At 39.0% G+C, this 12,990-nt stretch overlaps 1 protein-coding gene across 8 annotated transcripts in view; it reads left to right on the top strand.

Moving 5' to 3' along the window:
* LOC103182350 (sorting nexin-24) overlaps positions 1-10,798 on the top strand; it is an 82,237-nt gene extending 71,439 nt beyond the window's left edge. For 7 of the 8 annotated variants that reach the window (XM_042333792.1, XM_042333805.1, XM_042333791.1 and 4 more), the window contains exons 5-8: positions 2,950-3,044; positions 5,751-5,783; positions 8,331-8,395; positions 10,174-10,798. In XM_042333792.1, the coding sequence (XP_042189726.1) occupies positions 2,950-3,044; positions 5,751-5,783; positions 8,331-8,395; positions 10,174-10,244 (264 nt within the window). In that variant the 3' untranslated portion in view covers positions 10,245-10,798. Of the gene's footprint in view, positions 1-2,949; positions 3,045-5,750; positions 5,784-6,521; positions 6,619-8,330; positions 8,396-10,173 lie in introns of those variants that run through there. The other variant, XM_042333807.1, reaches the window with a different exon arrangement.
* Positions 10,799-12,990: the final 2,192 nt, after the last annotated feature.

The following is a 12,990-nucleotide window of genomic DNA, read 5'->3' as shown; positions in this document are numbered from 1 at the left end:
TATTGATATTACTTTTTTGTCTCCTTCCCAAAGGAGGGAGAGAAAAAAAAACTCTGATTTTATAGCTATTTATTAGAGGATGCATTTGCAATTGAGCACATTACAGAAAGTAAAACGTGGCTGGAATATTCTGTTTCGGTTATTTTCACACCAATTTACTGCCATGTAAAGAGTTATGGCCTATTGGACATGAAGACAACAACAACTTGCATTTATATAGTGCCCTTCGCACAGGATAGGCTCAGACTGCTTAACAGTGGCAGAGTTGGGGAGTAGGTGACCGTAAGCCCAGTTGAAGGGGAAGATATTCAGGCATGATCTGAAAGTGGGGAAGGAGGAGATAAGGCAGAGGGATTGAGGGAGAGAGTTCCAATGTTTCAGGGCGTAGTGGCTGAAAGCATGGCTGCTGAGTGGAGACAACAGGTGATGGAGTGGGGAATAAGCAGGTCAGAGAGGTAGGAAAATTTTAGGGCTTGAAGGGTTTTACAGATGAGTGTGAGGATCTCAAAGTCATTCCGTTCTGAAATTTGGAGCCAGTGGAGCCTTTCGAGGACTGTGATGGGGTACAGAGTTTAGAGCGGGTGAACATAAGGGCAGAGGAGTTTTGAATTAGTTGGATTTTGTGAATAGTGGAGCTGTGGAGACTGGCGAGGGGGACATTGGAATAGTTGAGTTGGGAGGTGATCAAAGAGTGGACAAAGGACTATAGTATATATATTGGAAGAAAATGTTCTTTAGTAACCTCTGAGAATGCATGATGTGGCTGTGCACTTTGCAAAATTCTCACCCCGAAGGCAAATTAATTTGCTTTACTGTTGCACACTGGACAAAATGGCTTAATACCTGCAACTTGAAATACAGCATTAGAGTTGCAACTGTGACATTCGCTAACTGGTAGTCACTTTGTTTTGCACCTGAAATTGCTTCCAAATCGCTTTTTTTTAAAAAAAGGTCTAAAATGCTGACTTGCAGACAACATTTTGCTTTCTGACCTTTTTCCTGAACTTCTCTCAACCACCAAATGGTCTGAAAGTAAACCACTGGTGGAGATTGCGATCACAGCTTATTTTGCTCTCAGGCATCTTCACCAGTTAGAAAGTCTGTCAAAAGGTGAGAAAACAAAACACCAGCTACAAATCATCCTTCTTTGCCCTTTGAAATCCTTTTAGCGAAATTGTCAATGAATTTGGTAGAGAATTTCAGGCCCAAAGTAATAGTCACAATCAGTTCAGCAATGTATAACCCAAAACTTTCAACCGCCCCCTACAAACATACATTTTCTAAGGTGACATAGTTGCATTATAGTAATCTTAGAGCATGGTACTTGCCACCCAACTAATTGGGGCTTTGTGTAGGCTTGAGGACATATCTACACCTTAAAATCTGCCTAGCCTTGGATTCATGTGGATGATTAGCAATCACATTTATATTCAACAACTGCTGAGAATACATTCTGTTACAAAATATTTATGGTGGTGATGGTGATAGATTTTCTCAAAAGAGAATATATTAAAGGATATGGGAAGTGAGCATGGAGAGTGGTATTAGATAGATTCACATGGGGGGTGGGTGGAGCGGGGGAGGGAATGGGTCTGATTCAATGCTGTGACACTCTGATTCTGAATCCCCAAATATATTATAGTCATAGTCCCTTTCATGTCTAGAAGAAGTCTCAAAGCACTTCACAGGATTCACTGTCAAGTGTAGTGACTGTGTAGTGTAATCTTTACAAAATATACTGAATCTAAATTGTTTTGGGGGTGAGACAAGAGAAATCATTTGATTCACAAATACTGAAATATCTAACTCTACAACTTGTTTTACAGCAACACCATTTCCTTGAGTCAGGCTGCTTCCATCATACCATCTTCAGCAACTATCCACATCAGCGCCAAAGCAACAATCTTTATATGAAGTTAAACCAAGTCTTAAAAGTTTATTGCAATAATTGGGATTAGTCCAAAAAGTTTATAATTTATTTCAATTTCAAGGTTTCTGCTGTTCCCCACAGTCATGTTAGTTTGAAGTCCCAATAACATAGAATTGTTAATTTGCTCATGTTGTTACTTGTTTTGTATTTGAAGCTTGTATTTTTGTTTTAACTTTTTTCTCTCAGTAACCCTTTTTATTCTCTTTTGGGTTCAGAATGTTTAATGTCACTGCGTGAAAATATAACAACAGAGTCCCCCATGTTATAAATATATCAAGCTGCAGATCATCCCAAATTCTGCAGCTCGTGACCTCTCACGCACCAGACTCCGTGACCCCATCACTCCCACCCTCGCCCGACTTCACTGGCTCCCCATCCCCCAGAGGATCGAGTTCAAGATCCTCGTCCTCACCTTTAAGGCCATGCATGGCCTTGCCCCCTCCTACCTCTCTGACCTGCTGACTCCCTACCAACCTGCCCGCACTCTCCGTTCATTGGGCTCTGGTCTGCTCCATGTCTCCCGCCCGACCCACCCTACCATCGGTGGCCGGGCTTTCAGTCTCTCTGCCCCCACACTCTGGAACTCCATCCTACGGTCCCTTCACCTCGCTTCCTCCCTTGCCTCCTTCAAGACTGGTCTCAAGACCCTTCTCTTCGACCGTGCCTTTGGTCTCCCTCCTACCTCTGCCTTCCCTCACCCCTACACCACCCCCCCACCCCCCACCCCCCCCATGCTCGGGCCCCGACATCTGACTGTTCAGCGCTTTGGGACATCCTCCTGATGTGAAAGGTGCTCTATAAATGTAATTTTGTTGTTATATAGTACCTTTCAAGTCGGGAGGAAATCTCAAGGTAGTTGGCACTGCTGGTTGGGCACGCCGGCTGAGTGTGAGAGGTGGGGAAAGAGAAATTTGACCAAAAGTGTGGTCATTGGGGTAAAACTTGAGTGAAGTATGCTGTGGGTTGTACACCAATATGTTTTGAATCAAGGTTGCTATCTTATCCATGTTTTTTGACAGACCATTCTGATGGAGAATGAAGAACTACCGAAGATATATCTAGATTTTCTTAACATTCGTCATCTTCCGTCTTTACCAAAAGTGGAAAGTTGTTGGTAAGTTGACCATTTGTTTTAGTTTAAAACTCATTTATTTATAGAATGTAGCTCAATTGGTTGCACTCTCACTTTTGGGTCAAACATTGTGGGTTCAGTTCCTGCGAGGGGTCTTTCAGCTCATAATCTAGGCTAACATTCCAAGTGCAGTGCTGGGGAGAGCTATATTGTTGAAGGTGCTGGTTCAGGTGGACATTAAAGAACCCATATCACTATTTGAAAAGAAAATTGAATTTCTTCCCAGTCAGTCATCCATTTAAATTTGTTATTCACCTCCTGGCCTATTTGTGGGACATTGCTGTATCCAAATTGTCAACTGCATTCACCTACAAATACAGTCATTACACTTCAATAACTAGTATGAAGCACTTTGAAATGTTTCACAGTAAGACATGTAATATCACATGCAAGGATTATTGTTTTTGTTAAAAAGCACAGTAAGACGTATTTTCCCCCTTATTTGTTCGTAGATATCTTGGAAAAGTGAAACATTGGCAAGCGCACGTGGCAGAAAAGCCAATCAATGCCAAGCTGTTATCAAATTTCAAATCCAAACAAGATAAGAGTTAAACCTCTTTAACAATTAACAATGAGCATTCAAGGTACAGACATTTAGACATCAATTATCCCCATATCCATAGATCAATCTGAAGTGCTCTGGAAGAATAAGGAGCACTACACGGGATAGCGGTGTAAGAGAAGCTACAGAAGCTGGAGAGATTACCTGAAAGTAGGAAAATAGGAGGGTAAACCTCCCCATCCCATTGCAAGGGAAAGGGTAATCCCTTTGTTTAAAAAATACAAACCCTTCCCGCTGGGGAATGGGATGAGGAAGGAAAATCCACTTGGTGGATCGAACAGCATAGGAGATGGGAGGACTGTGACATTGAGGTAAGAAAACTCATTTGTCATTTGTGTCCCTATTGGGGAGTGGGGAGGGGAGGGTGAAGAGAGGTGGCTTTTTCAACTCTGACACTATATTCTCTTCAGTATCACCTCACTATATTTACTAACAGATTTTGCAACTTGTGCAGCTAGAAGGAGAGAGAGGGGGCAGAAGATAGACTGATCAGAAGGGAGGAAGTAGCTTGAGGTTGTATCTGTTCCTCAGGCTGTCAGACATAAAGTGAGATTGGTGTGAAATACCTGCCAAGAGGGGCTCCCACATGGCACTTGCATGATTCTGGTGCTGGGCAGCTGAACCTGTAGTTATACTACAGTGGATTGTGTTAGTTCAGTTTGAGAAAATCGCATCAAATTGGCACCAACTGTGCAGTAAAACGTGTGCACCGGCTAGTGACTGTAGGAAGGATTGGACGCTGCAAGTTTTACACTCAGTATTTCTAAATGGAGTGGAATGTCTATCTTGATGTACTGCTGTTGAAGTTTTTGACCAGCGCTATGACAAGATGGGTTCATTCATCATCTCAGCTGAAGGCAGTAAAATGTCTCCTAGCTAATGTTTATATCCCACTTTGGCTTCATTCCCTTTTCCAATGGTATTTCTAGTTACTTTACATTAAGACCTTTCATTCATTTTTGCGTCTTTCGCATAAGTGAACATCTCAAAGAGCTTCGTAAAATGAAAATAATTTAAAATGAAATGAAACAAGACTTGGGAATAAACCTCTGATTATTGGCAGTGATTGGAACACAATTACTTGGTTCTGATGGATCAAATCATTCATAGTCCCTCTTCCCCTGCCTCCCAACTCAAAGACAGAGAATCAATCCTGATGGGTAGTGGGAGTGATCTAAAGAAAAAGCAAATAAACCACTTCTTAGTTACTTCCGATTAGATGTGACTATAATTTCTTAGTCTCTATTTTACAATGGGTGTGATTGACATAAATGTTTGAGAGCACGGCCCACTGTGGGTAAGCATTTTGCCTTTTTTTCTTCTGCGTGGGGATTTAATAATTGTCTTCATAGAAAAAGGAGCAGGGTGGAGCAGTAGAAATCACCAGTTATGCTCCTTGGCTATAAATATTCAGTTTGGCTTGCTCTTGCTATTTTGGCGGTGGAGAGGGATAGAGTGGTTGAACTGTCAAAGGCAGCAAAGAGGTCAAGGAGGATGAGGAGACAGAGGGAGCCCTGGTCACAGATGGACAGAATGTCATTTTATCACTTTGACCAAGGCTGTTTCTGTGTTGTGGAAACCCACTTGGAGGGGTTCATAGAGGGAGTCCAGGAGAGGAAGGAGCAAAGCTAGGAAGCTATGACTCATTCCAGGACCTTGGAAAGGAAAGGGAGGTTGGAGTTGGGGTGGATTGACAGTCCTCTTGTCAAAAGACATTTTGAATTGGAGAGGGTATATAATAATTATTACTATTAATGATTAAAAGGCACTTCATTATAATGTCAGGGTGTGGACCCTAAGACATATTTACCCCAAATATCTAAAATGCATACGCTGGCTCCATTGGTGCTTCAAACACTAGCTTCAAATGGCTGACTTCCAGATCATCAGGTTGCCGCTGATGTCATTTTTCCTGGGTGTTGCAGGAAGTGGTCGAGAAGTTAGCCATTTGGGCTTCCACTGGCTAGCTATTTCCAGCCGGCTTTATGTGCTCATGAGCAGTGAATGTAGAAGTGCTCATCAGCAATCGCACCCCATCATTGTGCTGTAACTACCTAACTACCTACCGTATTATATGGGACTCCAGTGTATAAAATCATACATTCGAATAATTATTTTTGTTATAGCTCCATTGACGACTATGAATCTCAAGAGTTCAGGTAAGACATTGATCAGAATTTCAAGGATCACAACTCATTTAATAAATTGTATTTACTTTCTTACAGCTACCGTTTAGAGTTTATTTGCAACCAATATTATCAGTATTTTCTTTATTAAAAATTGACATTTTTGAATCTATCCATTTGCTGGTATGATAGGTGTGGCTCTCCTATGGTTCAATTAGGTGGATTGGACAGAAACCATCAGTATGATGTGTACCTCCATTGAAGCAAACAGGACATTTAGACCTATAGTTAAAGAAATAGAGCATAAGTCACACAGGCCGTGATAACAAATCTTTAACATTTCTCATGCCTTAGCCTTTAGACAGTTGTCTTGAAATTTGTAGTGACCCAAAAGTTAGGAAAATTCTTATATTCAGTCTTAAAAAGAATTTCAAGCCACTGGGGTACTGACTACTGGTCCCAGTTTTACAATAAGGACATTTTGGCATTGAAGGGATGCAGTGTAGGTGGCGTACACATGTGGAACTCTGTATGGTTTGGGTATTTTTAAGCTTGGTGTTACTTTTCCGCATGTGTCAGCCACTTGGCTGACAAAAAAGAGAGAGCTGTAAATGTTCACACTAAATAGGTGGCTCAAGCAAGATCTTGTTGAAATATTCAAGACTTAAAGGGCCTAGAGAATCAAAACCTTAATTGTTTTTAACATAGTCAAACATTTAGATCAATCTCAGAAGAGGTAATGTGAACAGGCACTTTGGTTTAATTTTTCAGCATGGTGAATATGACGAATAGATTACAGATTGAGTCAACCAATTCAACAAAGAATTGGAAACTAAGTGGCCAAGAATTCATTTGAACAGTAAGAGAAGTAAGATATTGTAGGATTGTTTTATTACATTTCTTTTAACTTTAACTTTACTATGTTCTTAGGCTTTTATATTGAAGCAAATACAGTAATAATGTTATTGAAGCAGCATTACAAGAGGTAGCATTTTTCAAATCGGAGACCTCCATGCTTATGGTAGAACGCAAAGATTGCTGCAGCTTAATTCAAAGAGTTATGAATACATTTTAATTTCAGCAACTCTGACAGTCAAGATATTCACAAATATGCCATCATATTCACCCTCAAGAACCACAAGCTATTAAGGTCGCTGAAGGTGCAGGCAAACACATTACCCGACTAGATGTTTGGCATCTTGTAGATGTGTAATTTGTGCTATCATTTATTATAAAATCTGGGGATATTTAGCAAAAGCATCTCTAGATTTTTCTTTCTTGATGTAATTGTTTGCCTTCCAACAATTAACGTTTTAATCTCCTAGCCTTAGAATTTTAGTCTCTGAATTAGAAACCAATTAACAAGTAAATGTTGCCAAAAGAGAATATAAAGGTATCTCCTTAGTATTTTGTCTAGTAAGTATTTTGGAGGAGGGGAAGGGGGAATCTACCAAAGCTTTAGTTCTGCAATGGAGAAGAGGGGGGCTACAATGTTGCAGGTCCTGTCTTTTTGATTAGTTGTTAAACAGTGGTCATATCTGCCTGGTCTTCAGGCATAGGTTAAAAATTCCATATACAAAAGAGAAAGGAGTTCTGGCCAACAATCCTCAGATTATTTGCTGTTTGTTGCATCCTGCTGGCACAAATGTCTGCTGGCAAACAACAGTCACTACTCTTAACAATAATTACCCGTGGCTTGCTTTAAAAGGTTTACCTTGATAAAGCACTGTAAAAATTAAGTTATTTTTTTCAAGTTGAAAACTGTCATCTAATAATCTAATAGAAGGATATTTCCTATCAACATACTTTGACTAGTACATGCTTTCTGAGCGTGTATTACCTGTGTCTTGGTGCATCAGACTAAATCCAAGCTTATCCTCCTACATTAACTCATCTACTAGAGAAAGAATAAACACAACAGAAAAGTATAGAGAAAAGCTGCAGCAAAGGCTTGGAATTACTCTAGTGGGGACTTTTGAAAGGGATATGGAGCATTTGAAATTGTCCAAAAAAGCAGAAATCAGTACGAAGAGTTTATTTTTGGTTATTTTAAAATACAATATGCCTTTTCAATATTTTTGATTTTTTTGAATATTTGTAATTGTGGCTTTGAAATTTCATTGAGCGATTTTTAAAAAAAAAAATCTTGGAGTAGCAAGATATCAATTACATTTGGTGGGACATCCAAAACGATGTGTTTTTAAAAAATAAAAATGACCTAACTGTGTATCTAAATATTTCAGAGATTTGAAGAAATTGAAAAATTGGTCTTGGTGTTAAAGATAATTCTTAAAGTCATTATCAAGTTAAATTAAATTAGCAGAATAATTGATGCTGCTTATTGCTTTAGTTTGTATTGTGATCAGATTAATTGGTAATATCAAGGCAAAATATACAAAATATTGGTATATTTTATCATATCAATAAAAATGGAACTGGAGATAAAATGTGCCTATGTTCAATGTACTTTTATTGTTGCACAACTAAAATAATATTGTACTTGAAATTTTTTTAGCCCAGTATATGATGCATTATTTTACTGTTCCTGGATACTGATATTCCTGTCCTTGACCTTTCCAGCAAACTATCCCACCAGCCCGTGCTGCTTTTCCTGAGGGATCCATACATCTTGTCTACAGCCATCGGTAATCAAACCTGTCATCTGTTAACAGCTCTTTACTGTTTCAACCCTTAACCCAGTAAATCAGTGCGAAAATCAGAACGAAAATTAACATCAATAAGATTAAGATTTGGTTAGAAAAGTTCTAAACTTGATTCCACCCTCCCCCCATCCCCCAATTAAACTGCCCTGAAGAATTTGTTAAAAGTTTTGCCAAGTCTTTAACAAATACCAGTTGTACATTAGTTTGAGGTTCACACTGACACCACTGATCATGGGCTTGACTTCTGTATTGCACATTTTAATAATAATAATAATCCTTGCATTTGATATCGCGCTTTTCACGTCTTCTTGACGTCCCAAAGCGCTTCACAGAATATACTGTGAAGTGAATTGACTGTATATTTGTGGGCGAACGCAGCAGCCAATTGCGCACAGCAGTGTCCCACAAACAGTCGTAGATTGAAATTGACCAATTTATTATTGTTTTTGGTTTTGGAGGGATTATTATTAGGCGTGTGGAGTAAGGAAACTTGCCCAAGGTTTCGCCCTGCCTGGAATTGAACTCAGGTCTCTCGCTTGCAAAGCGATTGCTCTAACCACTGAGCTACAGGACTCCACATTTTAAGAGCGCTGGTTGGTTCAAATGGAGTCTTCCTGGAGCTGAACTGGTTCCAAGGTGACATGCCTGGCAATGGAATGTCCTGGAGGGGCGCTTGGGCTCTGTCAAGTCTCCTGAGACAATTGACTTTTGCTGAAGGATGAGACGTTTTCACTTTCTCTGAGCACGAGAGCATAAGGAGTGGTTTCACTCCAGAATTTTCTCAAATCTCAGCAGGAGATCCAGACTGAGTGGTTTGATGTGTGAAATTCCAGGATTAATTCTCTCACTTGTTTCCAGACCGCAGGCACAGCCAGACTTTATCTGGGGAGAGCAAGGATTAGGTGCATTTCAATTGCTTTTCCCAGTTAGACTATAACAAACTATAGCTTTAGAGAGCAACACTAACAAGTAGACTCTATAGTGTTGCTGAGACATTCAAAGGTTCTTGTTCACACAGTGACTAGTTACTCGTTTGTCATCTTCCAAGCTCAGCTAAAATATGGCACTTACCCTGTTCAGGAACAATCTCCAATTAGTTCTCCGAAGAAGTTGAATAAACTGTACACTTCTGCTGAGAGATTTTACCATTAGGGGCCCCTTAAGATGTGTACGGTATGCTGCTCTGCACTCATTAAAACTTTTAATGCATCTGAAATTGGCCTGTGTTGAACACTGCCTTATTTAGAGGTAGACAAAAGGTTGGAGCCAAGAGTAAAACATTTTGTTGTAAAAGTTTGTTCCCAGAAGCCTACATTTCAAGTAACCTTAACTTTAAAGTAAAGGTTTAGTTTATTTCAACCCTGATCTGAGATGCTGTCTTGAATTTATATAACTACAATCCTTGAGCTCAGTTCAGGCTGGCACTGTGCTGCCTTTTGGATGAGATTCGACCTCCCTGCTTCCCCCCATGCCCTCCCCCACCCCGACCCTCAGCTCGGGTCCGTAACTGATTCTGTCCAGTGCCTTGAGACGTCCTCCCGATGTGAAAGGCACTATACAAATGTAATTTTGCTGCTGTTCTTGTAGCTGTTTTGGGGAAATGATGGTGCAAATGGCTGCCACATTCTCCCACGAATTGTAATTGCATGTGAAATGCTTTGAGACAAAATTTATGTAAGGCTTAACAAAAATGCACATTCTTTATTTTTGATTATAGTTGTTATACTAGGATCTCACCTTCCTTTCTCTTATTATCTTAGATGACTTCTCAAATGTAGTTATTGAAGGGGTTCTACAAGGAATATATTACCCGTGTCTTCAGCCAAGGTAGAGCAATTTCTACAAGCAAAAGACACTTCAAGAGCCCTGAACCAACAGACTAATCAGTAACAAATATTAGAGTTGCACATTTTTTAAGAAACTGTTCCAATTGACTTTCTCAATGGAATATGCATTATTTGAAACTTAATATGCTAATTGTTTTTAACTTTTACATAGTTCAGAACACATTAAGTTCAATAAATGTGGGTACGTCAGTGTTAATCATTATTAATTTGAACATAAAATTTAAATCATGTTCTGTAAATTGTAAAGTCAAGACCATTGCTTCATTGTTGAATGAAGAGTCTTTCGATTTTGTCTCAATTTTTCTGTTGAAAAAAGTTAGTTATTGCAACGTCATAAATCAAGATTTCTGCTAGAAATATTTGTTGCACTTAATTATGTGGAAATTAAACAATATTTATCTGTAGGCAATGAATCATGCAGAAGCCCATTATAGTCATGTTTGAAATCTTGTTAACAGTATTGAATAAGTAAAGCACATCATCTGGTTTAAAAATATATGTTGTAATCACTGCATTTAATAACATTTGAAACATTCAAGACTTGTTGACTTATTTTTCATGCAGTTACATTTTAAAAACAGTCTTATACAGTGGGGGGGAGGGCATATTGAGAATAACTTCTAAATTCATACAATTTTATGTCACATTAGCTAAATTTAGGCTTAAATTTGTTTAAGATGTTGGTAAATTAGCTGGCTCAACAGTTTAAATAATCAACAAAATTTGTTTCATTTCAATACAAATGTACACCTTGAACCAACTCAAATTCTGTAACTTTATTAAAAGTCAGCAGAATTCCTGTCTCTGTAATGTCTCAGTGGGTATTGTCCTGCACCATGTCCCCGCCTTGCCTTCTCCACCATCAGCAAATCAGGCCTTCAGCCTTCCTGCCTCCATCCTCTGAAACTCCATCCTCTGAAACTCCATCCCAGAGCCCCTCAGTCTCGTTCACTCACTTTCCTCCTCTCAAGACTTTCCTCTTCGAACGTATCTTTAGTCATCTTTTCCACCCTCCCACCCCTCTTGACTCCAACCCCAAGCTTGGGTGCAAACCCTGCAATGTTCAGCGCCTTGGGACATCCTCCTGACTTGAAAGGCGCTATAATAAATGCAATTTGTTGTTGTTGTCAAAAGATTAAGTAACCTTTGGGCACCAGTTAGCAGAGTTGCTTGTGTAGATGCAACAAATCCACGATGAGAATGAAACGGATCCAGTAGCACTTACTTCAGTTTGCTGGTTTGCATTGTTTTACTTACTTAGGCTGTGAGTCAAATGCTTGTAATATCACTGCCCCTAAATGATGCTGGGTGAGGCAGGACATTTCAGTTGAAGGTCTTCCTTTGTTCTATAATGACCCCACTTAAATAGACTTAACAGAAAAGTTATGCTGTAACTTTCTAAGATTTAAACCTTAGCTTTAAAAATAGTTATAGGTCATTGGAATTCCATTGCCAGTCACATTTGTATCTGTCAAAGGAGCTAAAGGAATTTTCTGAAACTAATTGATCCAATTTCCTCGTGTTGAATTAATGTTGTTTGCATTATTAAGTTGTTCATGTAACTGTTTAGCGTTTATAGATATTTATACAGGTTGGACACATACGCGCAGATATAATTTCTTGCAACACCTATATTTGGAATTTCCCTTTGGCATCCAGATTTATATCTGCAATACCGAATGCAAAGAAAAATGTTTACAATAAAGGGTTATTGAGCTCATCCACAGAAGGCACACAGTTGCTCCATCACAAACTCTATGTCTACGTCTGAGGGAAGTGACTAACCGTAAGTAAAAACATCTAAGATAAAGCTCTGTGAAATGGGAAAACATGGGTTTGATTCCTGGCAGGGCAAAACATTGGGAAAGTTTCCTTACTTCACATGCCTCTGTTTATCTAGCAGTAAGTAGGAACCCGGTTGTTAGTCGATTGGCAAATCGCTTTTCCGGGTGTAATCCGTAAAAAAAAAAATAATAAATTGGTCACTCAGTCCACGACTGTTTGTGGAACACTGCTGTGTGCAATTGGCTGCCACATGTTGCCCACAAAATATACAGTCAATTCCCTTTACAGTAAATTCTGTGAAGCACTTTGAGATGTCTCGTACACGCGATGAGGTGGTACATCAAATGCAAGGATTATTATTATTATCAGACAAGGGCTTGGAGGAGCACAACAGTGGAGAAAGGTGATGGGAGGAAAATGGCTTAACAATGCAGCACTCCCCCAGTACTACATTGGATTTTCAGCCTAGATTATGAGCGGAAGTACCAAATTGAACACACAATCTTAAATTAAGGGTGTGTATAGAGAAATTCAATGATTATAAAGTATTAGGTCTTTGAGTTCTGGCACTAGACAGGGTACTAAGGTACCACAATATTCAAAAAAAAAGGAGATTCTTTAAGGGAAAATTGTACGTTTTAGCCAAAAGCTATGTTCAAGCTGTGCTTTATTTTCCCAGTTTGCTTGCCCTACCAACTGCTGTGACAGAGGATGACTAGTCTGACTAAATGGATTAATATAACATTTATGACCACAATTAAAGAATTCATTAATTCATTTATTTAAATGAATTAATTTGTCTATTTAAGCGTTTCATTTAAATTTATTTAAATGAATTAATTTGTTATTTATTGATTCAAAACATGGTACACTAAAGGTTAAAAAAATATATATTTAGTGGAATTGTTTTGTTTGCTTGCTGTGAAATATTGAGTTATTATTCTA

Source organism: Callorhinchus milii, unplaced genomic scaffold (genome assembly GCF_018977255.1).
Source record: "Callorhinchus milii isolate IMCB2004 unplaced genomic scaffold, IMCB_Cmil_1.0 Scaffold1, whole genome shotgun sequence".
Taxonomy (NCBI): Eukaryota; Metazoa; Chordata; class Chondrichthyes; order Chimaeriformes; family Callorhinchidae; genus Callorhinchus; species Callorhinchus milii.
Note: the sequence above shows the minus strand (reverse complement) of the source record. Positions and strands in the feature narration are given on the sequence as shown.